This window comes from Gallinula chloropus (assembly GCF_964237585.1).
Source record: "Gallinula chloropus genome assembly, chromosome: 28".
In the NCBI taxonomy this organism is placed as follows: domain Eukaryota; kingdom Metazoa; phylum Chordata; class Aves; order Gruiformes; family Rallidae; genus Gallinula; species Gallinula chloropus.
Window position 1 is genome coordinate 2,196,933 of NC_140113.1, and position 24,452 is coordinate 2,221,384.

The 24,452-nt window shown below is 65.8% G+C and overlaps 4 protein-coding genes across 5 annotated transcripts; 2 read left to right on the forward strand and 2 right to left on the reverse strand.

Annotated features, from left to right (window-relative positions):
* Window positions 1-260: 260 nt before the first annotated feature.
* CACTIN (cactin, spliceosome C complex subunit) lies at window positions 261-5,791 on the forward strand. Of its 2 annotated transcripts, XM_084276448.1 has the most exons (10): window positions 261-399; window positions 889-1,384; window positions 1,908-2,003; window positions 2,391-2,536; window positions 2,621-2,783; window positions 2,913-3,030; window positions 3,188-3,380; window positions 3,721-3,843; window positions 4,005-4,273; window positions 5,106-5,791. In XM_084276448.1, the coding sequence occupies exons 1-10, from the start codon at window positions 263-265 to the stop codon at window positions 5,594-5,596; spliced, it is 2,232 nt and encodes a 743-aa protein (XP_084132574.1). In that variant the 5' UTR covers window positions 261-262; the 3' UTR covers window positions 5,597-5,791. The 2 variants fall into 2 exon arrangements, with proteins under 2 accessions (XP_084132574.1, XP_084132573.1); XM_084276447.1 differs by lacking the exon at window positions 261-399 and having other exon boundaries at window positions 742-1,384.
* A 7,384-nt stretch (window positions 5,792-13,175) lies between these two features.
* Window positions 13,176-14,796, forward strand: TBXA2R (thromboxane A2 receptor). The gene is made up of 2 exons (XM_084276361.1): window positions 13,176-13,987; window positions 14,378-14,796. Exons 1-2 carry the CDS (start codon window positions 13,181-13,183, stop codon window positions 14,645-14,647), a joined length of 1,077 nt encoding a protein of 358 aa, XP_084132487.1. The 5' UTR covers window positions 13,176-13,180; the 3' UTR covers window positions 14,648-14,796.
* A 352-nt stretch (window positions 14,797-15,148) lies between these two features.
* GIPC3 (GIPC PDZ domain containing family member 3) lies at window positions 15,149-17,554 on the reverse strand (the record flags this gene model as incomplete). Its single annotated transcript, XM_084276468.1, has 6 exons — window positions 15,149-15,300; window positions 15,388-15,469; window positions 15,683-15,795; window positions 16,196-16,376; window positions 16,697-16,882; window positions 17,297-17,554. The coding sequence occupies 6 exons, from the start codon at window positions 17,552-17,554 to the stop codon at window positions 15,149-15,151; spliced, it is 972 nt and encodes a 323-aa protein (XP_084132594.1).
* Window positions 17,555-17,849: 295 nt separating this feature from the next.
* HMG20B (high mobility group 20B) lies at window positions 17,850-23,047 on the reverse strand. The gene is made up of 9 exons (XM_084276245.1): window positions 22,987-23,047; window positions 21,365-21,470; window positions 20,935-21,138; window positions 20,590-20,710; window positions 20,428-20,480; window positions 20,040-20,115; window positions 19,559-19,774; window positions 19,134-19,266; window positions 17,850-18,989 (listed from the first exon to the last, which is right to left on the reverse strand). Exons 1-9 carry the CDS (start codon window positions 23,022-23,024, stop codon window positions 18,977-18,979), a joined length of 960 nt encoding a protein of 319 aa, XP_084132371.1. The 5' UTR covers window positions 23,025-23,047; the 3' UTR covers window positions 17,850-18,976.
* Between the last annotated feature and the right edge of the window lie 1,405 nt (window positions 23,048-24,452).

A 24,452-nucleotide genomic window follows, 5' to 3' on the forward strand; every position in this document is an offset into this window, starting at 1 on the left:
CAAGCGTGCGGGGCCGCCGCGGTTCATCTCCGCCCCTCCCCAGGGAGCTGCCGCCAGCCCCAGCCCCGTGGGGAGGCTGCGGTACCCGGGAGAGGGAAGGCGGGCGGGCAGGGAGCGGGGCAGGCCGGGCAGGGGCACGCAGGCGGGCAGCAGGGAGACAGGCCGGGCAGCGAGGCGAGGGGCCGGGCAGGCAGGCCGGGCAGCCCGCCCTGTGCGCCGGCCGCTGCCGTAGGCCCCCGGGGCGGAGCCGCAGCCGGGGCCAATGGACTCGGCATCGCGCAGCCCCGAGCGGCGGCGGAGGTCTCGCTCGCCGAGGCGAGAACGGGGCCGGGAGCGTTCCCGTAGCCGGGAGAAGCGGCGGCGACGCCGGAGCGAGGAGCGGCGGCGGCGGAGTTCGAGGTGAGCGGGGCCGGAACGGCCGGGCCGCGTCACGGGGGAGGCGGGACCGGGCCCTGGAGCGGCCGGGCCTTGTCTGAGGGGCCTGGGAACGGCGGAGCGGGGACCCGCGGCGTGTGGGGGGCAGACCGGCCCCGCGCGGTGCCCGGCCGGGGCGATGGTACCGGGAGAGGCCGCGGCGGGGCCTGGCCCAGCCCTCGGGCCGTGCGAGGGGCCGCTCCGCTGCGGAGGCCGCGGGTCCCCTCGGCCGGGGCCCGGGCCGGCCTGGCCGCAGCCAGGCTGATGGGCGCGTCGGGCAGTGCTGTCCGGGACCCAGAACCGGCCCGGTGGGGGTTGTTGGGCGGAGGGGAGCACCGGGAGCAGGCAGCACTGGCTGCGGCTTGGGCCGGGTCTCGCCGCAGGGATGTGCTCTGCTCGGGAGCTCTGCTGTGCGACACGGAACCAGCGACCCATCTCCCAGCTGAAATGCGGCTTTACCTCCCCTTCCCCCAGCTCCAGCTCTACCTCTGGCGATGAGAGACAGAAATGGAAGAAGAAGAAAAGCAAAAGCAGGGACCAGCACCATAAAAGCCAGAGGAAACACCGCTCCCGCTCCCGGAGTCGCTCCTCCAGCTCAAGCTCCGAGCGTGAGCGAGACAAGAGGAGAGCCCGGAGCAGAGAGCGGCAGAGGAGGAGAGATGGCTCCAAGTCTTCTGTGTCTTCTGTCAGCTCTCCCTCCCCACCACGCACACGGGGCAGGGAAGAGACGGGGCAGCAGCTGAGCCTCCAGGAGCGCTTGAGGCTGAAGGAGGAGAAGAAGAAGCAGGCTGCGCTCATGAAAGCCTTGGAGACACCCGAGGAGAAACGGGCTCGCCGGCTGGCCAAGAAGGAAGCCAAAGAGAGAAAGAAGCGGGAGAAGATGGGGTGGGGAGAGGAGTATATGGGTTACACTAACACCGACAATCCCTTTGGGGACAACAACCTGCTGGGCACCTTCATCTGGAGCAAGGTGAGCTCTCCTCCCCCGGCCTGTGTGTTGCAGGAAGCTGCTCAAAGGAGATCGTTCCCCTGTCCTCACCATGGAACAGGACACAGGAGCAGTGGGGTGTCGGGGGGGTGGGGGCAGCACATTTGCTTGAGGTGGAAACTTCTGTAGCACCAAAGGCAGCTGCTCAAGAGCAAAGTCCTCATCTAGGGTAGCAGCTGGGTGTTTCTGACAAGCTCTGTGGGGTTTTCCTCCTTTCTCCCAAAGTCTGAAGTCAGGGGCCTGGGGTGAGAAGGTGGGTCAGGGTGCAGAGAAGGACCCAGACCTGCTGGGAGCCACAGGATGGGCCGTGTTTGCTGTGTGGCCCCACTGGGCTGAGCCTGCATTTCCCTGAGCTGCTTCAGGAATAGGATTTGAGGGGTTTGGGGACCTTTGACAGGATCAGAGTGTGCTGGAGCAGCGAAAGCAGGTGGCTGTGGAGATGTTTGCTGGCCGGTGGTGTGGAGGTCACTGGATTTCACATGTTCCCTTGGCCACTCTGTTCCAGGCGCTGGAAAAGAAAGGGATCAGCCACCTGGATGAGAAGGACCTGAAGGAAAGGAACAAGCGAATCCAGGAGGACAATCGCCTGGAGCTGCAGAAGGTGGGATCAGCTGTCCCTTCCCTCCCACCAGCTGACCGAGAACCCTGTGGACAGCCCAGTTCTCCCAGTTTCTTACTGGAAGTTCCCTTGTTCTTCTCACTGGGGGTACCCATAGGCTGTAGGGAAGCATACTTGTGCTATTGCAGAGTGAGAAGACTCTTCTCTTGGGGTTGTTGAGTCCAGCTCAGGAGGAGCTGAGGAGAACAAGTGCCAGGTCGTGGCACTGAGGCCATCGGTTGTGCCAGTGTTTCCTGTCTCCCCAGGAGCCTCAGGCTGACCACAGGAGCTGACACAGTCAAATGAGCAGGTTACAGCTGTGTCTTCAAGAGGTGTCCTGCATAGGTGCCCCCTTCACAGTGGCCTCATATCTCCCTCTGTCCCGGGCAGGTGAAGCAGCTGCGCCTGGAGCGGGAGCGGGAGAAGGCAATGCGCGAGCAGGAGCTGGAGATGCTGCAGCGGGAGAAGGAGGCAGAGCACTTCAAAACCTGGGAGGAGCAGGAGGACAACTTCCACCTGCAGCAGGCCAAGCTGCGGTAGGTGTGCAGCTCCACGGGGACAGAGCCTCCAGGGAGCAGAGGACAGCAGACACCTCTCACTGCCCCTCTCCTCTCACCCAGGTCTAAGATCCGGATTCGGGATGGGAGGGCAAAACCCATTGACCTTCTGGCCAAGTACATTAGCGCAGAGGATGATGACCTGGCTGTGGAGATGCACGAACCCTACACGTTCCTGAATGGCCTGACTGTCTCTGACATGGAGGATCTGGTGGAGGACATCCAGGTGCCAGCTGCTGCCCCTGTGCCAGGGTTGGCTGAGGGGCCCCAGCTCCCAACTTTCTCCCCTCAGCTCTGCTCCCCGGCCCGTGGTGCAGAGCAGGTGCCTGATGTCCGGCTTGTCTCCTGTCTGCAGGTTTACATGGAGCTGGAGCAAGGGAAGAACGTGGACTTCTGGAGGGACATGACCATCATCACTGAGGACGAGATAGCCAAGCTCCGCAAACTGGAGGCCTCTGGGAAAGGAGGACCAGGTAAGCAGGAGGGCAGAGCCAGGGGTGGGTGAGAGTCGACAGGAGTGGGTAAAGCAGGAGGGAGGGTCTGCCACGTGTGTCAGGCCCAGGGAGGTTCTCTGGGATCTGCAGCCATGTCCTGCCCATGTCCATTGACCTGCTGCTCTCCCCTGCCCAGGGGAGCGCCGGGATGGGGTCAACGCCTCTGTCAGCTCAGACGTGCAGTCCGTGTTCAAGGGGAAGACGTACAACCAGCTGCAGGTGCTGTACCAGGGCATTGAGAGCAAGATCCGGGCAGGAGGGCCCAACCTTGACATCGGGTACTGGGAGAGCCTGCTGCAGCAGCTGAAGGCGTACATGGCACGGGCCAGGTGAGAGCAGGGACTGTCCCCTGGCCAGGGCTGGGGAAAGGGACAGCGCAGACCCCGCTGTGAGCAGGGTTAGGGAGGCACAAACCCAGAGTCAGTGGTGGAGGGGTTTTAGACCTTTTCTGAGATGGTTGGTTTCCTAAGAGGGGAAAAGGGCTGGACACTCATTCTCCAGTGGTGATGTTTATAGTAAGGTCTCAGAGAGGGAACCAAGCTGGAGGATCATTCAGCCCAAAACTGTACAAAGCCCAGCAGATTTCTGCCCCATGTGGTGGGTGTCCCAGCTGTGTGGGCATGTGGCAGTTCTGCTGGGCAGGACCTGATGGCTCCTCTCCTCTTGCAGGCTGCGGGAGCGGCACCAGGATGTGCTGCGCCAGAAGCTCTACAAGTTGAAGCAGGAGCAGGGTGTGGAGAGCGAACCGCTCTTCCCCATCATCAAGCGAGAGCCGGCCTCCCCCAGCGACAGGTAGGCAGCCCTTTCCTTGGGGAGCACAGCCATCCAGGCCTCCCCCATGGGGCACCCAGGGCTGAAATGCAGCCTTGTGCTCCCATCCTCCCACAGGCAGAGCTCCGGGGAGCAGAGAATAAGGTTACCACCCTCATCCTGGTGCTCTCTCTCCTGTGCAGGCTGGATCCAGAAGAGAGCATCGTGGTACAGCCTGGGCCATCCTCTGAGCCAGAGGCCGAGCAGGATGCAGAGACCAAAGGAGAGGGGGAGGGGGAAGCTGTGCTGATGGAGGAGGACCTGATCCAGCAGAGCCTGGATGACTATGACGCAGGGAAGTACAGCCCTCGTCTGCTGGGCACCAACGAGCTGCCCTTTGATGCCCACGTGCTGGAGGCTGAGGAGGACACACATCGGCTGCTGCTTCTGCGTCAGCAGCTCCAGGTCACAGGTAGGAGCCCCACAGGCAGACCCTGTGCCCACCAGACTCACAGCCTGCCTGGTACGGGAGGACACTGTGTATCGGGGGGCAGGGCTGGGGGTAGAGAAGGGCAAATCCTCTGAGGAGCAGCTGAGGGAGCTGGGGGTGTTCAGCCTGGAGAAGAGGAGGCTGAGGGGGGAGACCTTCTCCCCACCTACAACTACCTGAAGGGAGGTTGTAGAGAGGTGGGCGATGGTCTCTTCAGCCAGGGGACAGGAGATGGGACAAGGGGAAATGGCACTAAGCTGTGCCAGGGCAGGTTTAAATTGGACATTACAACAGAATTTTTTACTGGCAGAGTTGTCAGGGCCTGGAACAGGCTGCCCAGGGAGGGGGTTGAGTCACCTTCCCTGGATATGTTCATAAAAAGGGTAGATAAGGTACTTAGGGATCTGGTTCAGCACAGGATGGGAACGGTTGGACCTTGATGATCCTCAGAGGTCTTTTCCAACCTTGTGATTCTGTGAAGGAGTTCACATCCAGAGCTGGCCTGGCAGAGGGATGCCCCCAGGCAGCCAAGGGTGCTGTGGCCCCGACAGGAGCAGGGAGATGGTGCTCAGAGGGCTGGCGTTTCCAGCATGGACCTGCATCCAGTCCTTCCCCACTGCCAGCCATGCCACCCAGCTGTTTGGGCTGTGGGCAGTTTTGGATGAGTTTCCCAGCACGGCTCAGCCTGGTGCCCACCCCAGGTCCACAGGGCGACGTGCCCCTTGCCCAGCCCCTGCTGCTCCTCCCCTCTGCACACCCAGGAGCAGCATCCCCACAGCCTGGGCCCGGGGACCTCACTTTCTCCTCCCTCCAGGCGATGCCACCGAGAGCGCCGATGACATCTTCTTCCGCAAGGCCAAGGAGGGCATGGGCGCGGACGAGGCGCAGTTCAGCGTGGAGATGCCCCTCACGGGCAAGGCCTATCTCTGGGCTGACAAGTACCGGCCCCGCAAGCCCCGCTTCTTCAACCGCGTGCACACCGGCTTCGAGTGGAACAAGTACAACCAGACCCACTACGACTTCGACAACCCCCCTCCCAAGATCGTGCAGGGCTACAAGTTCAACATCTTCTACCCCGACCTCATCGACAAGCGCTCGACCCCCGAGTACTTCCTGGAGGCCTGCCAGGACAACAAGGACTTCGCCATCCTGCGCTTCCACGCCGGGCCGCCCTACGAGGACATCGCCTTCAAGATTGTCAACCGGGAGTGGGAGTACTCCCACCGCCACGGCTTCCGCTGCCAGTTTGCCAATGGGATCTTCCAGCTCTGGTTCCACTTCAAGCGGTACCGTTACCGCCGATGAGGGGCTGCTCAGCTGCCTTCCGGACCAGGGGTGGGCAGTGGCGGGGTGTCTCGTGCTCTGTCACTTGTCCCACGGACTTCCCCAGCGCCCAGCCCCGCACAGGACCTATTTCTGGGGCTTTCCCCATCCTTCCTTTTATCCTGAGGCACCGTGAGACTTTGGTACAAATAAACAGGGGTTGTTCCAGCTGTGGCATCCTGTGTGTGGGCTCCCTGTGCTGCTCGGTACCCTGTGTTTCTCCTGCGCAGCAGCAGCCAGTGCCCCACTGGCACAGCAGTGGGAGCTCCTCTGGGGGCAGGGTAGTGCTGGGGGGTGTCCTCATGCCTGTAGCTCTGGGCTGTTGCCCTGTTCCCAGCTGCTGCATGTTCCCAGTGCCTATTCCAGCCCCATCGCTCCCCTTGCTTACACTGGCCCTCTTCCACATGGTACCCTCACTGTCCAGCCCAGACACTTCCCTGTGGGAGCTGTGACTCCCTGGCCCCAGGGTCCCTCTGCTCTCTCCCTCCCCAGGCTCATCACCCTCCCAGCCCACCCCACTGCTGGCACATTCCCTCCCTGGGCTCCTTCTCGGCTCGACTCCGCCGGATGAAAGGGCTCAAGGGCTGCAAGGGACCCACCCCTGCCGGGGCAGAGAGCAGGGGCGTCAGATGAGCCATCTCCTTGCAGGGGAAATCCGGTTTCCGTGGCCTGCAGTCCCAGCCCCCCCAGTGCCAGAGTGGCTCTTGCTGCCCTGGGCTTAGGGGCAGCTCCACTCCCCAGCCCCCCCCCCACCCCTGAGTGGGGGTCTCAAGTGGAATTTGGGCACCTCGGGGGAGAGCTTCAGACCTGAGCGGGCATTCCCTCAAGGGGGGTGGCACAACCAGGCTTGTGCAGGATCATCCCAGCAGCTCCCAGACCCTCAGCTTGTCCCCCCTCTGAGCTGATGCTTGCCGGGAGGATGCTGGTCCGTGAGCAACGCCCAGTACCGCAGCCTCCAGGAAACCTCGTCTCGCCTGTGAACTGTCGCTGCAGGGTTGTGACTCCCCCGCAGGCCGCTCTGCATCCTGCCCCCGACACAGCCCCACTGCTGAGGGCTTATGGGGCTGCCTGGGGTCCCCAGCACTGGGGCAGAGCCAGCCCTGTTGTGAGGTGTCCCTGGGGGCTCCCCTACAGCTGTTGTTACCCCCCTGGGGCCCAGGAGGGTTGGGGGGAGATGTCCCCCAGCCTCTCCTTCCTGTGGGTTATTTAAAGCTGTTGAGTGGCTGCCTGCCGCAGCGGGGTTTGGGGCCTGAGCTCAGCACAGGAAGCGGGTGAAGGCCCAGCCAGGGATGGCTCCGGAGGAAACAGGAAAAAAAACCCAAAGCGAAGCGGTTGCTGCCCCTGCAGCCCACAGCCCCCAGCCCTCATGAGCCACACACACAGGGGGGGAGCAGGGCACAGCCCCTGAAACCTCCCCCTGTGTCCCCAGTCTGTGCAGGGTCCGTGTTCAGTCCCCGGTGCTGCCTTTTCCCCGCACCCCTGACAAGGAGCCCTGGATGGAGCCACTGACCGAGCGTGAGAACCCCGGGAGCTGCTGCTGTCGGGCCTTGACCAGGGACTCTTCAAGGGCTGGATCTGGCTGAAGACAGGATGTTTTCCTCCAGCCCTGGCTGCTCTCAGTGCTCTTCTCCACATCCCCCCTATATTTTGGGGGGAGCCTCCATGGCTCAGCCCCGGCAGGGTCTGAGAGGCACCGCTCTTTTCCGCTCCCAGAGACAGCGGCAGCAGCTCACTCAGGTTCACGCCAGGGTGGTGCCTTGTGCCCACATCCTCTGTGAAACCAGCTGCGCCCGTTCCTGGTCCACAGGGCCAAACAGCATCTGGGCACAGCTGGCGGCTGCTGAGCCCGGGTCCACTCGCGGTGACGCCGCTCCTGCTCCTGGCACATCCCGCTGCTGGGGCCGGCCATTTTCCAGCTCTGCAGCCTGTCCCTCCTGCTCCGGCCATCGCCCTCCTCCCAGGACTTTGCTCTGGCAGTCTTTGCTCCACGGCAAAGGAAGGAGGGACGTGGTCTGCAGCCTGGCACTCCCAGGACTTTGCTCTGGCAGTTGTTGCTCCATGGCAAGGGAAGGAGGGAAGCAGCATGGCACTCCCAGGACTTTGCTCTGGCAGTCTTTGCTCCACGGCAAGGGAAGGAGGGAAGTGGTCTGCAGCCTGGCACCACCGAGGCCGGGGGAGGAACACCTCCTGCTTGGGGCCTGCTTGTGACCCGACACTGAGGCTCCCACGCCTCGGCAGGATGGTGCCTGAGGATGGGGAGCCAGCCTTCCCCACCCCCCACCAGCCTGGCTCTGGGAGGCACAAGGACACAGCGAGCCCAGAGCAGCCGGGCTGGGAGAACCCCCAGTGCTCCGACCCCCCAGCCGCAGCTCCTGGATGGGGACAGACAGCTTAGGGCTGTGGGGGGGACCTGGGGGATGGGGGGACACCCGCTCACATCTGCGTGGCACCTCGGCCCTCCCCTCCTTCAGGAGCCGCTGCTTCCCCATTCCCAGGTCGCAGGGCCCGCTGGAGGGGGGGGGTGCAGGGCCCCCCTCCACCCCCGCCATCGCCTGGCAGAGGAGGCCCGGCTGCGGTGCCAGGCTGACTGAGTGTCCCGCTGGGACGGCGGCGGGACTGACCCCCCCCTCCAAACGCAGGAATCCGTCCCGGGTAAACAAATGAGTAACACGGATAAGAGCCGGGCCCCGCTAAATATAGCCCGGGCGGCGCGGGGCCGGCGTGTCTCCGCGCCATCCCGCACAGCCCGCGGGGACAGGTGAGCCCGGGGGGGACGCGGCGCCTTCGAAGCCTCTCGAGTCCAGCGGGGCCGCGGCCGGGGGATGCCGCCGCCGCCGGGGGTTGGGGGCGCAGCCCGGCGCGGGCGGCCCCAGGCGGGGAAGTGGGTGATGGGGACGAGACCGGGCTGAGCAGCTCGGCCGGGGAGCCCCGTCTTGCGGCGGGGGCGGGGAGCGGAGCGGGGCCGGATCCGGACCCAGTTCCGGGGGGCGCGGGGCGGAGCCGGGGGGGCGCTGCGAGCCCGGCCCTTCCCCCCCCCCCCGCACACATACACACCCCCCCCCCGCCCTCCCGCGGGGCCGGGCTCGGCAGAGCGGGGCTGAGCCGAGCCGAGCGGAGCCGGGTGGGGTCCTGCCGGCAGCGAGGTACAGCCCGGGGCGGCGGGGGATGGGGGAGGGAGGCGCTGATGGGGGGGCCGGGGGATGCTCGGGGTGGGTGGGGGGGGGAGGGTGTAGCGGCCGGAGGGGCTGAGAACAAAGCCCATAAGGCTGGGATGGACGGACGGAGGGGGATGGACAGGCAGCCCGCAGCGCGACCGAGCCTGGGATGGACGGATGGAGCGGCTGGGACAGACGGACAAACTTGCGGGGCTTGGCCGGGGCGGCTGCGAGGGCGGCGGGGCTGTGCCGGGGCTGTAAGGGCTCGTTCAGCCGCCCGGATCGCCCAGAGCCCCGGGTAGCAGCTGCGTTTCTGGGGGCGGAAAGCGATAACACGGCGGGGGAGGAAGGGGGGGGACAGAGGACGTGGTGCCCCCGCTGCTCCCCGGCTGTCTGTCCCCTGGCTCGGGCGTCCCGGGCACCGGGATTCAGTCTCGGGGCATCCCCCGCCGGGGCCGCCCCTGCCCCTCGGAGCGGCTTTGCCAGCGCAGCCGCCGCCGCTGCCCTCCCGGCAAAGTGCTGCCGGCTCCGCCGTGCTGGGCGCCGGGAAAGGGCCGGGAAAGGACCAGGACCCGGTCTATTTTGGGCAGCGGGACTGGGCGGTCCAGCGGCAGCTTCACAGCCCTTGAGATGCCGCGATGTTGGGGCCGGGGGAGCCCCGGCTGCCCCCCACCCCGTCCATGGGGGACACAAAGCCCTGGTCCCAGCACCCAAAGGGGCCCGGGCAGCCTCCTCCTGCCCTGCACAGAGGAGCTCTGAAGATGAGTGGGTTGGGGACCCTGCCATCAGCTGAAGCAGGAACAGCCACTATATCTGGCAGGGACTGTCTGTGCTGGCATCACGAGTGTCCTGGGTGTCCCATGGATATCCCTACTCCAGGCCAGGCCAGAAGGTCAGGGATGGTTGTGGGTCTGGGGGGACACACTGGGGCCCTGCCAGGTCCCCGTCCCCATGGCAGGCCATTCTGTTTTCTGTCCCAGCTGATGGTCTTGAGCTGATCTGTTGCCCAGAGACCCCCTGCCTGGGGGGACAGTTAGCGGTGGGACCATGCCATGTCCACCCCTGTCAGAGTCAGCTTCACCCAACAGCATCCCGTGGTGACTCCCCACCTTGGGGACCTGCACAAGGGACATCAGACTGGAGAGGCAGAAGGGATGCTGCAGAGTCCTTCCAGGACGAGGTGGGACAGGTCTGTCCCTGGAGAGGTCCAGCAAGCAAAGAGACAGGACTGGACACAGGAGGGACAAAACACAGAAGGGGCAAACACCCTGCAGCATCTTCTGCACAGCCACCCTGTGCCCGAGCACCATGTCTCAGGAAGCAGAGTCCAGGCCCAAGGAGTCTGTGGGTGCAGGGGCAGTTGCTGCTGCCCGGTTTGGGGGTCCCTCTGCAAGTATGTGGTGTCCCACTGCCCAGCAAACCTCCTTCCCCAGCTCTGCCCCTCCAGCCTGAGCCCACCAGCCCCATGCCCAGCCCTGCCCTAGGAAGCCTGAGGAACCAATGGTCTGGGATGGGAGCTGTGCTGATAAGGAGCAGCCTCCCATGCTCCCCATTAGCCTCCTGCCTGTCCCTCACTAACCTCGGATGTGGCCAGGGCAGGAAGCAGTGCCCAGCTGAGGCAGGACAGCCTGTGGTGCATGCGTGGTGTGACACTGACCCAGGGGCTCCTGAGGTGCCAAGAACCCCATTAGCACCTACACCCATCCTCTCCAGCAGCCTGTCTTGGAGACAGCTCCCCTCTGCTGGGCTTTTACCCCAACACCCTTTGCCAAACCCTTCGCTCCCACAGGACCTCCCTGGGATCAAATAATCCCAAACCCAAGTGCACGGGGCTGGTGGGGCCTGGCACCAGACTTTGGGGGGGTGTGGGGGGGGTGTGTCTCTCCTCCACAGGACCTGCTGACCCCCACACACATCCTCCTTGGTGGCTGCTTGTGATGGGGAGATGGCAAGGGCTCATTCCTTAGCCCCCACATGAAACCCTTTCCATAAGTGCCTGGGCTTTGCTCTGGCGCGTGGGGTTCGGCGTGTTCCCAGCCTTGCTGGCGCTAAGTGGCCCCTCTTTAATATTTGATTCCCTCTAAGTGCTGCATGGTCCCAGGCTGGCCGGCCAAGGCAGCTCTGTGCAGGGCGGCACCCAGCTGCTCAGCCCCCCCAAACCCACCCCAGCATCACAGGTGGTCCTGGGGCAGAGCCTCCCCTGTCCCCAGCCCTGCTGGCAACAAGGGTCTGGGTCGTGGCCACAGGCCAGGGGCAGGAGGGGAGGGGATGTGGTTGACAGTGGGTTTGGGATGTGTGGAGCTGTCAGGGCTGTGGCATCCTTGCCAGGCCGTGGGGACACCATGGGGAGACCCTTCCTCAGGGTCTCACTATGAGGAGGGGAGTGGATCCTGCCGCACCAAACCCAGAGCAGCCAGAGCATCCCATGGCCACAAGTCCCCAGGGAAGATGGGGATGGCAGGGCAGCATCACCCCCTGGGCTCCATCCCCAGCCAGGCAGGAGGGAGTTCAGGGAACCCCCACCCCCAAGGTGGGGGGAGGGGGCACGTGCTTGGGAGCAGCACCCCAAGAGTGTGGGCAGGCACATGGCATGGGACAGCTGGAGTGGGACCTCGTGGCACCCACCTAGCGTCACTGCGGGGGGAGGGTGTTGGGAGGTTATTTGCCACCTCCCAGGGTGGGAAATCCCAGGGGATGTGGGAGAGGCTTTCTCGGGGACCTGAAACCATCTCTGAGGGCTTGTCTCAAGGGACCTGACGCCTCTGAGGCCACCACCTCCACCCCTTGGGGACCGGGCAGGACAGGCGGTGACACGTTTTGGCTCGTGTCTCATGGAAAAAGCCAGGGCTGCCTGCACGCCCTGGCACTGCGTCACCACCCCCTCGGCACTGGGACCACCATGGGAATCGGGATGTTCCCCCAAATCCACCCCATTCCCTGCTCCCCAGCGGCTGCAGGACCCGTGGTGCAGCTGGTGATGGGTGAGGGCAGGGGTGCTGCCGTGCCGGATGGGTGCCTGCACCCGCTGGATGTGGCCTTGGAAGGGGATGTTGCAATGCTTGGCCCCATCCCAGCGCCGGGATGGGCTGTGGGATTGGCGTGTGCCTGGGTGTGCACAGCCCTTCCCAGCCCTGTGGCTGGGGACCGGGAAGGGGGTGGTCCTGGGGGGTGGTCCTTGGGGGTGCCAGGTTGCTGGACCTGGCACAGGGACATGGGGGCAGAGTGGGGATAGGCACAGGACCAGCTGCTGGTTTTGGCACTGGCTGGGGTTGGTTTAAGGTTTCTCTTGGGGATGGGGATGGAGGGCAGGTGGCAGTGCACCCTGCACGAGGGGGAGGTGCCGGGACCCCCATGGCTGGAGGTCGGTGGGTCAGGATGCAGCTGGGTATCCTGATGGAGCCACTGGGTTGGGGAAGAGCAGCTGGGACAGCCACAGCCTGGAGAAACAGGTCCTGGGGGAGAGGGGGACTGGTCCAGTCTGGTCCCTACGGTGGGGGGGGGTCTGGTCTCCACTGTCGCCATGACTCTGCCCCACCCCACATCACCCCATTTGCAACCAGGACTAATTAAGGCTGGAACCAGCAGCTCTCTGGCTTCCCAGATCCCGGATGCCTTTCCCTGCGCCCCGGTCATCGCCCAGCAGCGCTGCCCATGACCGCAGCTGTCCCCATGCACCACAGCCCCTGGGCCAACGTCCTGGTGACGAGCCCCTGACTCCAGCTGCAGTGAGGCCGGAGTGGGGAGACAGGGATGTGACATGTGCAGGTCAGCTGTGTCCCCCACAGCGGTGGCTTGGCCGCAGTGCCGATGCCCAGGGCATGGCCCATGGCTTCCCATCTCCCCTGCCTCAGTTTCCCCACCACGCTGTGGCAACAGGACCTTTCTCCATCGAGCTGGGGTTGTGGAGGGGAAATCCCAGGGATGGGTGGTCAGGATCAGGCCCCGATGCAGCCACCCTGTGCCTGCCCATCCCAGCCAGGTCCCTCCAGCTGTGTCAGAGAGTGGATGTGCCATGGGGTCTCTGGCCGTGTCGCCGAGGAGCTGAGCTGTCAGTCCAGCACTTGTGCAAACACCCAGCACGCTGGATCTCAGCCTCGTGGCACCAGCTCCACGTGGCTCGCAGCCGGGGACGGTTAATCCCATCCAGCTGTGGCGCTGGGGCCCTCGGCGCCCGGAGTGGCAGTAGCACGGCGCGTGCCGGGGGTCTGGTGCAGCGTCCCCCTCCCTGGCTGCGCGGTGCCCCACGGCTGCGGGCTCAGGCTGGGTGGTAAGCGGGCTTGGCCCTGAGGCACTGGCCTTAACCCCCCCCTCCTTGTGCCCCCAGGAGCGGTGCCGGCACCAGCACGGGCCATGGAGCTGAGCCAGGAGGGCACCTGAGGCTGCTGGAGGGAGCGGGATGGGACTGGGGGACATGGAGACCCCCAACAGCAGCGCAGTCGGCCAGCCGGACACGTGCTTCGGGGCGTTCAATGCCAGCGGTGGCCACAACCAGACCCAGACCAGTATCACCTCGCCCTGGTTCTCCACGGCCTTCGGCCTCATCGGCCTCTGCTCCAACCTCTTCGCCCTCTGCGTCCTGCTCAGCTCCTCCCGCAAGCTGTCCAGCCGGACCCGCTCCTCCTTCCTCGTCTTCCTCTGCGGGCTGGTGATCACGGACTTCACGGGGCTGCTGGTGACGGCCTCGGTCATCATCCCCTACCACTTCATCAAGTTCACGTGGGCCAAGGTGGACCCCAGCTGCCACCTCTGCAACTTCCTCGGCTTCTCCATGGTCTTCTTCGGGCAGTGCCCGCTGCTGCTGGGGGCCACCATGGCCGGCGAGAGGTTCTTTGGCATCAACCACCCCTTCTCCCGCTCCACCAGCATCTCCAAGCGCCGCGCCTGGTCCATCGTGGGGCTGGTGTGGGGCTTCTCCTGCCTGCTGGGGCTGCTGCCGGTGCTGGGGCTGGGGCGGTACACGCTGCAGTACCCCGGCTCCTGGTGCTTCCTCACCCTCCTGCCTGACACCGGCAACGTCGTCTTCTGCCTGCTCTTCGCCCTGCTGGGCATCTTCTCCGTGCTGCTCTCCTTCGTCTTCAACACGGTGAGCGTGGTGACGCTCTGCCGCGTCTACCACAACCGGGAGTCGGTGCAGCGGCGCCGGGACAGCGAGGTGGAGATGATGGTGCAGCTTGTGGGCATCATGTTCATCGCCACCATCTGCTGGATGCCGCTTCTGGTGAGGACCTGGGTCTTGGTGGGTTTCCCTCCCATGCTTCTGGTGAGGCTTTGGGTGTTGGTGCCCCCCCCCCCCGCCTTCCATGTCCCTCCTGGGTCTTAGTGTGTCCCCTCCACTCATGCTGCTCCAGGTGAGGTCCCAGGTCTTGGTGTGCTTCCCCCACCATGCCCCACCCCTGCTTTTGGTGGCCCCCTGCCACCGCTCTGGGTTGGTACCTGGGTGATGGGCTCGGGCTCAGCCCCACTCACAGGCAGAGCAGCTGCTCCCCAGTGCCCCAAACCAGCCTGGGACCCCACTCCGACAGGCTTGACACCCAGCCTTGACCCCCCCCACCTCAGGGACCCCCCCCCCTTTCCCCACTGACACCTTGCCCTCCTCCCCCCCTCCCAGATCTTCATTGTCCAGACAGTCCTGCAGCAGCTGCCAGCCAGCGGCCAGACCCAGATGCTGCTCCCAGAGACGCAGAAGATGCTGCTCATCTACATCCGCATGGTCACCTGGAACCAGATCCTGGACCCCTGGGTCTACATCCTCTTCCGCCGGGCCGTGCTGCAGCGCATCTACCCCAGCCTGCGCCCCCGGCCCTCCATCGTCTCCCTCTACCCCGTCCTCAACACCTCCCTGCACCGCAAGCTCACCGCCGACTCCGTCCTGCAGTAGAGACCCCCCCCCCCCCCAGGGACACCCCCCACCCCGGTTAACTGGTTGTCCCCATCACCTGCATTCATGGGCTCCCCACGACCCCCCCCCCCAAACCCAGTACCTGAGGGGGTGGCATCCCCATCTGAGTGGTCCTCCCCCTTCTCCCCCCCATCTGAGTGACCCCAATAAAACAGCTTGTGCAGCTCTGTGCCTGCTGGGGTGAGCACCGGGGGGGCTGGGGTGGGGCCCCCAGGTCTGTTGCCAGATGAAGCACCAGCCCTTCTTCTCTGGTCTCTGCTTTAATGAGCCACGACCACTTCCCACCATGTTTGGGGGGTGCGTGAGGAGGGGGTGGGGGAGAGGGTCTGGGTGCCCTGCTGTTGTTACCCACCCACCCACCCCCAACCCCCACGGGAGTGGGTGGGAGCAGGATGGGGACCCCTCACCAGCATCACCAGCCCCAGGTGGGGTGGGGATGTGGGAAAGGGGACGCACGCAAGGGCAGCCACCCCCCACCAGCTACTCCTGCCCTCCCTTGGGGTGGCAGACGGCCGCCCACACCTCGGCCACGAACTCCTGGGGGAGGGCAAACTCGCCCAGCACCGAGTCCAGGCCACGGGCGAGCTGGGCCACGCTGGGACTCTCCTTCGCTGCCTCCACCATGGTTGAGGCTGGGGAGGAGGAGAGACAGGGTGAGCCAGGGGTGGGGGACCGGGATGGTCACCCCCTCCCACGCTCCCTGGGGGTCCCCATCTCACCCAGCTCGCTGTCTCGGATGCCCATGTAGCTCTCCAGCAGGTCGTCCACCCGACGGGCAGCTTCTTCCTCAAAGGGGCTGGGCTGGGGATGAGAGAGCTAGAGGGGTGTGTGCCAGGGGGTGGGGGCACAGCCCAGGGACCCCTCGCATGGAGCTGTGCCCACAGATCTGCACCCAGTAGAGCCACAGTGCAGGGTGACCCGGGGGCATCAGGGTGCTTATCCCCATCCCTGGCACAGTGCGAGTGCCTGTGGGCTCAGGGTGGGGGTCTTGGGGTGGTGGGGGGGGTGTCTTACCCCCTCCTCCAGCGTGGCTGTGCCCTGCGCCCGCAGCCGCAGCGTCTCCTTCCCGCTGGTCACTCTGCCCTCGCCCGGGGACTTGCTGCTCCGCGTCCTCTGCCCGATCATGTCTGCACCCCAGGGTGGGGGGGACAAGGTAGCACCCAGCACCTGCCCCCCCTCACTGCCCACCACCCCAGACATCACCCAGCCTCAGTCCACACATGTCCCAGCACATGGTGGGGGGGGCTCACGGGTAGCGTGGGTGTGAGGGACCCCCATGGGGAGCACAAGCTGGGTGGGGGGGCTGTGTCTCTCCCCAGGAATGCACACACAGGTGGGTGTGATGCAGGGGTGCCCTAGGGCACGCACAGGATGGGTGGACACCCAGGGGTGTTGGGCTCTGGGGGGGCACCCAGTCCTTGAGGAGGGGACTGCAGGGCATGGGGGGCACAGGGAACCAGTCTCTCCATACTTATCCCAGGGTACCCCCCACCCCCAGGGCAAAGCAGGGGGATCCCACCGACTCACCAAAGGCCTTTTTGGGCTGCACCAGGCGGAGGGTGAAGGGCTGAGCCCGGGGCAGCTCCCGCAGCATCCGGGCCACCTCGTAGTGCCGGCAGCCCACGATGGTGTGGTCGTTGATGGCCTCGATGCTGTCACCCACACACACCGTCTGGATGCGGTTGATGATGCTCCCCTCCTTGATTCTCTGGGGATGGGACACACACACCCCCCCCCCAACACCAGGGTGGCACCATGGGAAGGACAGACAGACCCACACCCCTCTCCCACCCTGTACACTCCACCTCAGTGGGCCATTGGCCTTTAGCAACCAGGTCAGGCTGGGGGGGGAAAGGGGAGAGCAGGGGGGTGGCCCCCCCAAACTGCACTCTGGCAGGGGAGCCCCCCAGGGCCAGGTTAAACCTGGGGGTGGGGGAGCTGGGGAAGGTCCCATGGGTGGGATTATCACTGTGCAGGGGGGGTCACAGCCCCTGGCCCCATCGTGGCTCCAGGGGGAAGGGGGTTCACCTTGATGAAGGCGTAGCCGGCCCCGTTGTCCGTGATGGTGAGGCCGAGCGCATCCTCCGTCTTGGTCACCTCCACCTCCTTCGTCTCGCCGCGGACGTGGGCGAAGATGAAGTCCTCCAGGCCAATCTGCCCCCCCAGCAGCTTCTGCATGTCTACTTTGTGTGTGTTCAGCGTGCAAAAGAGGATCTGCCCCAGGGAGCCCTGTGGTCAGGGGCTGGGGATGCCCTGGGGCAGGGGGGTGGGCAGTGAGGGGCATCAGCTGTGGGTGGATGTGGCCAGAGCAAAGGGGGTTGGGGAGCCCCCAGGCTGCCAGGGACCGAGTGCTGCTCCATCACCATGAACCATCCCCCCCCTCAGCAGTCACCATCAGCCCCAGCTCCCTGCTCGCCCACCAGGGAATGGGGTGGGGGGAACTGGCACAGGGTCACCCAACCACTCCCCCCCGGGACACGGTAAAACCCCCTTCTCTGGGTCATTTTGGGGGATGCATCATCAGGCAGCTCATAGAAGGCCTGGCCACAGCTGGGGCCACAGGGCCAATGCCCCCCCCGCCTCTTTGGGTGCAAAGTCTCCCTCCCCAAGCCCCAGCAGCCCCCTCACCTCGGTGGGGGAGATGCTGAAGACCTCAGCGATTTTGGCGTAGAGCTCCTTGACGTTGGTGAAGCCCTCGATGCGCCCCGTGGGGCTACCGTGGGCCAGCTGGGTGTGAAACACCAGCCGAGGGCGGGCACGGGGGGGCCGAGGGGCCACACCACCCTCAGCAGCTGGCAGCTCGGGGGTCCCTGGCTCCTGCCCCACGCCATTCTCCATGGGGCTGGCCTCCTGCGCCTGCCTGCCGCGCCTGCCCGCCCGCCGCATCCCACCGCCGGCGCTGCTGAATTATAGATGGGTGCTGGCTCCCAGCTCGGCTGTAAGGTGACCCCCGGGCCTGGGAACTCGATCTGGCAGCACAGGTCACCCCCTGGGATCGAGTGAGCTCTGCCACATGGGATAGGGCCACCCCCCCCCACCCCCACCCCCCTCCAAGCTGGGGCTGGGGGCTGCAGCAAGGAGTTCAGGGCCATCACCCACCCTCGCTCCACCCCCACAAAGCCCTGGGAGCTGTTCCAGAGCCACCTCCAAGCACAAACACCCAGAGCCCAAGGCTGGTTATTCGTCCCACATTTTATTTGCCCCCTATTTATTGACTCCCCCCTCCATCCCAAGCCAAGAGGCCACGGGGAGATGCCAACCAGGAGACTCAGCTACAGAGCACGGACCTTGCAGGCGAGAGATGGGGGGTCGTACACCAGCCCCGGGTTAAACCAGGGGCCACAGATCAATGTAGTGCTAGTAAGAAAATAAGACACTCTCTAATTACACAGCCTGAGATTAGTGACGGGCAGTGCGGGGCGGCCGACCCCAGCACAGCCAGCCCAGGGCTGCCGTCACGGTGGTCCCACAATGCAGGATGGGCTTGGGCAGGGAGGTGGGACCCCAGAGTCCACACGCCAGCCCTGGGGGCTGCTGGCTGTGAGGATAAGGGGGTTGGGCCCAGCTCCAACATGAAGGTGTTTTACCTGGTGCAGAGGGCTGGAGCTGCCCTGCCTGGTCCCAGAGGCACGGGGGAAGGAGAGGTGAGAGGAAGGGTGATATGGGAAAGGGCTGAAGGCACCCACGGGCGAGCAGTGAGGGGAAAGGGGAAGATTAAATAAAGCAAGAGGCAGGGGAGGGAAGCCCATCGCCTCACCCGCTGCAGAACAGGGCCCAAGGGGCTCCCTGGGCCAACCAGCACTGAGCCCCCAGGGTTCAGGGCACCCGGCTGCCTCCCAGCACTGGCCAGGCCACGGTTAAGGGCAGCCCCTGGGCCAGGCTGGAAGAGGCCGATTCCCTCCAGGCCAGTGACCCACAGGGACCTCATCCGCCCCCCGACAGCCTTCGGTGCCTCACTGCACAGGTGAGGTGAAGCCGCAGGAGCTGGGGAGCTCAGACAGCAGCAGGGAAGCTCACAGCCACCGCTCAGCACCTCACCCAGCACTGCAGGGTCCCCCCTGCCCTGTCCCCCTGGCTTGGTCCCCAGAAGCTCAAGGTCCTTGGAGATGGTGCCGGTGAGGGGCCCAGGCACCCCCGGGGCTGTCGGGGGGGGGGGGGGGGGGGGGTGTCCCAGGTCACTTCTCCAGCGAGGGGCGTGGGGTGGAGGGGGAAGCAGCTGGACCATCAACAGAGACTGTCCCTTGCGTGGGCTCCAAGGGACAGGGCTGTGGTCCAGCCAGCCCAGGCTCTGGGAGGGACTGGTCCTCTTCACAAGTGTTCGCTGCAGCGGGAAGAAAGCAAAGCTGAAGTGCAGGGCAGGGGGGGCTCCCACCACCCACCCAGCCTGGGCTGACCCAGAGGTCCCCAGCACTTGGTGGGCCAGGAGAGCCCCTTGGTGCCAGCCCCAGGGTGGGGACCGCCTCACCTGGCTATCCGGGACAGGATCTCCTTGATGCGGACCACCAGCTTCTCATGCTGCAGCGGGTTGCTCTCGATGGCGCTGTGCAGTTTGGCCATGTAGAAGTCCAGAGTGCTCAGCGTCGGGGTCTCCCCAGTGCCTAGGAGGTGGTGGCCCAGTTAGCAGGGCCAGCAAGTCCCCAGCCAGCCTGGGGAAGGGCCACCTCCCGCAGCAGGAGGGAGGCCACAGGGGTGCAAGCCCAGAAACACACTTTGGGATGGTCTCGGCCTTGTGGATGGAGCTGCAGCTACAGCCCAAGAGTGTGACAGCTCCCAGCCTGCCCCCCACTCTATTACAGGGGAATCAACTGGTGCTCACAGCCCTGGGCTCCTCAGAGAGCCCCCAAAGTGCTCCAGGACGCAGGCTGGTCCCGACAGCTGTCCCGAACTCACCGGGGATGGGGAGGGAAGCGAAGCTGGCGGTGAGGGCCTGCCGCACAGACTGGAGCTGCTGCTGCAAGGCCAGGGTCTGCCTCTCCTCCTGGGCCAGCTCCTGCTCCAGCTTCTCCTTGGCGCAGTTCATGCTCTCCGTGTGCTTCTGCAGGATGGCATTCTGCTCCTCAAACTCCGTGTTCATCTTCCGCAGGCGCCGCAGCTCGGCTTCCCGGGCTGCCGGCATCACGCAGCGTCAGGAGGGGTGGCCCTTCCGACACCTCCCCTCACTCCAAACCCAAGCCCCCTCCCCATCCCAGCCTCTCCCAAGAGGCTCAGCAGCACCCACCCCCAAGCTCCAGCCAGCATCTGGCCCCTCTGTCCAATCTGCCCAGGGATGGTGAGGCTCCTGGTCCCTTGCCCTGCAGCGGCATCGCTCCCCACATCCAGCCAGCCCCCCCAAGATGCTGCGGCGCCCGCAGCCCCCAGCCCAGCCCCTCACCTTTGTTTTGGTCCAAGAACTCCTCTGTGAAGATGGGCACATCAAAGGTGGAGAAGGTGTCGCTGCCCTCGCCAGCCTGGGGGTCAGCAGGGGATGGATCAGGCAGGGCTGAGCCCACCAAAGGGGACTCCATCTGCTTGGGGCTGAGCAGACTGGAGGCACTGGGACAAGGTGGGGGCAGCCCTGCCTGGGCAGGCAGGGAGGATGGGCAGAGGACAGCCACACTCTGCCTCCTGCTGTGTCAGGCTCTGCCTCAATGGGAAGTTGGCACCTCAAAGCACAACCCCTGAGTCTTCCTCAGCCAAACCTGCAGCCAGCCTGGCCCCCTGGCCGAACCCAGAGTCACACGTGCCTCAGTTTCCCCACGCATGAGGAAACCAGCACTTACCTTGTGCGGGTGCCCGTTCAGCAGGGTGTTCACTGCTGTGGAGCCCACGTCCTCTGGAGGAGAGGGAGGAGGAGGTTACCCCTCAGAGCCAGAGCAGCATCGCTCACACGGTCCTGGCAGCTCTTGGCCAGGTCCCGGCAGCCACTGCTCCCCCCAACACACCTTTCTTGATCTTCTTCTCCTGGATCTTCTCTGTGCACATCTTGTAGGCCTCTGACTGCTGGTACTCCCGCAGCTCCTTCATGTACTGCTGTTTCTCCCGCTCTGCTTCGTCCAGGTACCGCTACGGTCACAGAGGGGCCTCAGCCCAGCCCAGCCCCAGGCTCCCCAGGGTGCTGATGACCACCCCCCCACTACTCAAGGCCCAGCTCCTGCTCACCAGCCCACCCAGTATCAGGCCAAGCTCCCTTTGTGGAGCTGCAGGCAGGCAGCAAGCGAAGGGGTGTGTGTGGTGTGGGGTCGGGAGGGCGCTGCCCAGCCTGGGGGAGCCTCTCCTGAGGCTGGTACCTGCTTCTCTGAGAGCTGCAGCTTGCTCCACTCAGCCCCCAGCATCTTGGTGATCTCTGGGAAGGGCAGGTCAGGGTGCTGCGTGCGGATCTGCTCACGCCGCTCATTCAGGAAACGCACGTAGCCCGTCACGGGGGCTTTGGGGCCGTTGGGAAGGATCTTCTTCCTCTTCTTGCCCTTGGGCCAGCCCCTCTTCTTCACCGGCTGGCACCCCACGAAGGCAAAGGGACAAGGGTCAGAGCACACAATGCCTGGCACATCACCACGACAGGGGAGCAGCCCGCAGACCCACCCAGACCCCCCCCATTCCTTGGGGGAAAGTCTGGGCCTTTCCTCAGGCTGACAAGGCTCGTGGGACAGCCCCAGGCCAGGCAATACAGCCCCCTCTCCCAGGGACTGCGTGGGGAGGGCCGGGGGCACCAGAGCTCACCTCCTCCTCGCCGTGGGGCTTCTCGCCGCTCGGCCGTGCCGACTCTCCCTTCTCCTGCTTGATGGCCACCAGGAAGTTTCCGTGCTGAGCTTTGCCCGTGGCATGTCTGCAGCCAGAGAGGATGGGCTGGGAAGCTGCCCTGGCAGCGTGGCCTCACGCTCACCTGATCCCCGAGCCTCCCAACCTACCCAAACACCCCCCAAAACCACTTCCAGCCCTGGAACCTCTGCGAGGGGGAGGCCATGGCTGAGTGCTGGGGTGTGAGCAGAGCCCAGCCGTGGGGGAGCAGGGACACCCAAGAGCTGCCCCAAGGCCCAGGGACTTTCAGTGACATTTAGAAGGGGGCTGGGAGCCGCCGGTGCTGTGCCTGGGGCAGGTAACAGTGCCAGTCACACCCCTGCGTGCTACCAGGGCTCAGGCCCACGCCTCAGCGAGGAGTCTCCAGCGGCACAAACCAGTCGATCCTCCTCTGCGAGGAAGAGGAGCCGCAGAGGAAGATCCTGGCTCTGTGTGGACTGCCTGGAAGCGCTGCCAGGGGTAAGGAGAAGCCTCAAGGCTGAGGACGAGAGCAGGGTGCCAGTGCCAGCTCGATGCATCCAGCCACAACTGCTCCATCAGGTTCCTGCCGCCTGCTCTGCCCCCAGAACTCGCTGAGCCGCCTCCGAGACGCACGGAGCGGCTCTAAAGCAGGGCTGGCAGCCCCAACGCCCGCTCTCCGCCTTCGCTGCCTCATCCCTACAGACCAGCACCTTTCAGCAGGGGACTCAGGTCCAGCACCCAGTTTGGAGGAGCCTCCCTGCCCCCTGGCTGAGCACCCACAGCCCCATCCTGGGGCTCCCTGAGCCTCCCTGGCCCCTTTTGCAGCCAGCTCCATCCCACGTCCCATCCCACTTGTAGCCATCAGGCCCTGACGCAGCCCCCGCTCCCTGCGAGCCCGGCTGCCGTGGCGGAGGGCGGCTGGGCCCCCCGGCATGGGGGGAGCCACGAAGGGCTCCAGCCTTCACTTGGGTTCCGTCCAAGTCACAAGACACAGGAACAAGCAGAGGGCCGAGCAGAAGTCCCAGGAAAGGGGAGAAAAAGCCACCCTTGCAATTAATCTGTCGGGAGCCCTTCCTGGGAGGCCTGGGGGACACCGGCTGGTGCTGCACGGGGGCCCTGCGGGGGTACAACCCGCCCCCCCCCCCCCCCCTCTCCCCCCGCAAAGCACAGGCGGCCTCAGGCTCCACCCGCCCCGAGAGACGCGTTCCTGGTGATGCCCGGCCAGGGACCAAGCGGCGGCTCCCTGCCTCCGGCTTCCGAAGGATGCTTAGGAGAGTTATTCGGGGCAGGATTCCCTCCTCTCAGCCCGGTCTCCGTCGGCCGGGCTGCTCCGGCACCCGCCGCCCCTCACCCGCCCGTCGGGGCGGCACGGTGGCCGCTGCTCTTCCGAGGTGCCGCCCCCGAGGGGCGAGGCGGCGGCAGGGGCTGAGCGGGCGGGAGTAGGGGGTGGGGGGACCCCAGGGAGCATCCCTCCAGACCCCCCCCCCCCACCCCGGGGCTGTCGGTGTGGGGTGGGGGGTAAGGGGGGGAAGAGACCGACGAGGCACAGAGGGGGCCGGGGGCGGGGCGGGGGCGGCACTTACAGCATCCCGGCGGGCAGCTGCTTGGCGCTGTGAGCCATGGGTCCGGCGGGGCTCGGGTCGGCACCGCTGTGGGACAGAGCGGAGCTGGCACCCGCACCGGGGGGAAGGGCCGGGGCGGGGGGAACCGGGAAGGGGCCGCTCCGGGACGGGGCCGCTCCGGGACGGGGCATCTCGGCCGGCCCCCCCCTCCCTCCCTCCCTAAGGGCTCTTCCCGAGGGGACAGCTCCTCCTCCCCCCCCCCCCCTTGTCCTCCCCAGCCCAGCCCCCCGTCCCGCCTTCCCCCCCCCCCCCCCCGCCCCCCCATCCCCCGACCCCGCTTCCCTGGCGCCCCGCGCGCTGCCGCCGCTCTTCCTCACCCGGCCCCGCCCCCTCTATTATTATGCAAATTAGCATCGGCCTCGGCGCTTCCCATTGGCCGCTCCCTCCGAGCCGCCGCGAGCGCAGCCTGACGCCGATTGGCCGCGCGGCCAATGGGGGTAAAACCGTCACGGGTGAAGCGGCGGGGAGGAGGGAGGGGAGCGGGAGGCCGGCCGGCGCGGCGCGCTCGCCGACGTTGAGCTCGGCCAATCAGCGACCGGCGTCGGGATCAGGAAGTGTCGCGCCTTAAAGGGGCAACGCCGGGAGTGGGGCCCACCCCAGGAGGCCCCTCGGGGGGTCCCTTCAGCGCCCACCCCGGCGGCGTCCGGAGCGGGGGAGTCCCGGCAGGGACCCCAGAAGGGTGTCTAAAGGCCTCAGCGTGCCCCCCCCCGCCCGGTGCTGTTCTCAGAGCCGGTCCGGTGACCCCATTCGCCACCCCCCAGCACTCCCAGTGACCCCAGTACCGCCCGACTGCTCCCAGCGGCCCCAGCGCCCGCCCACCGGCCACGAGCCGCCTCTCCATGCTCCCAGTGACCCCCCAGTCCCTCCGAGGGAGCCCAGTACTGGAACCAGTACGGGCCGTACCCGGGGTCAGCAGCACGGCCCCGGTGACCCCGGGCACTGCCCATACTGGTTCCAGTGGCTCCAGTTCCTGCTCAAGACGAAGCCCCAGTCGCCTCAGCGCCCCCACAGCGCTCCCAGTGACCCCAGCATCCGCCCAAGGGGTGGTCAGCCCAGAGCCTCTGTGACCCCAGTACTGCCCTCCACTGCACCCAGTGATGCCAGTACTGCCCATACTGGTCCCAGTCCCCCTGGTGCCTAGTGAAGAGGAGGTCCCAGTCACCCCAATACGCCCATACTGCTCCCAGTCACCCCGAGCAGGGGCTCCTGTGACCCCAGTAGTCGGCCCAGAGCCCCAGTAACACCAGCACGCACCCAAGTGGGGGCCCCGTGACCACAGTAGTCACCCCAGTGTGTCCCCACAACCCCCAAAGCGGGGTGCCCGTCACCCCAGTACTCATCCCAGTGACCCCACTCCTCCCCCCACCCCCGCACTGGTTCCAGTGCCCACCACCAGGACCCCCGCGCCCCTCTACCCTCACCCCCAT

Coding starts and splice junctions, on each gene's coding strand:
- TBXA2R (XM_084276361.1), top strand. CDS start 13,181: ATGGAGACCCCCAACAGCAGCGCAGTCGGCCAGCCGGACACGTGCTTC. Junction 13,988..14,377: donor TCTGCTGGATGCCGCTTCTG/GTGAGGACCTGG, acceptor CCCCCCTCCCAG/ATCTTCATTGTCCAGACAGT.
- HMG20B (XM_084276245.1), bottom strand. CDS start 23,024: ATGGCTCACAGCGCCAAGCAGCTGCCCGCCGGGATGCT. Junction 21,471..22,986: donor CAGCTGCCCGCCGGGATGCT/GTAAGTGCCGCC, acceptor CTCTGGCTGCAG/ACATGCCACGGGCAAAGCTC. Junction 19,775..20,039: donor GTTCTTGGACCAAAACAAAG/GTGAGGGGCTGG, acceptor TGATGCCGGCAG/CCCGGGAAGCCGAGCTGCGG.
- CACTIN (XM_084276448.1), top strand. CDS start 263: ATGGACTCGGCATCGCGCAGCCCCGAGCGGCGGCGGAGGTCTCGCTCG. Junction 2,784..2,912: donor ATCTGGTGGAGGACATCCAG/GTGCCAGCTGCT, acceptor TCCTGTCTGCAG/GTTTACATGGAGCTGGAGCA. Junction 3,381..3,720: donor GCGTACATGGCACGGGCCAG/GTGAGAGCAGGG, acceptor CTCCTCTTGCAG/GCTGCGGGAGCGGCACCAGG.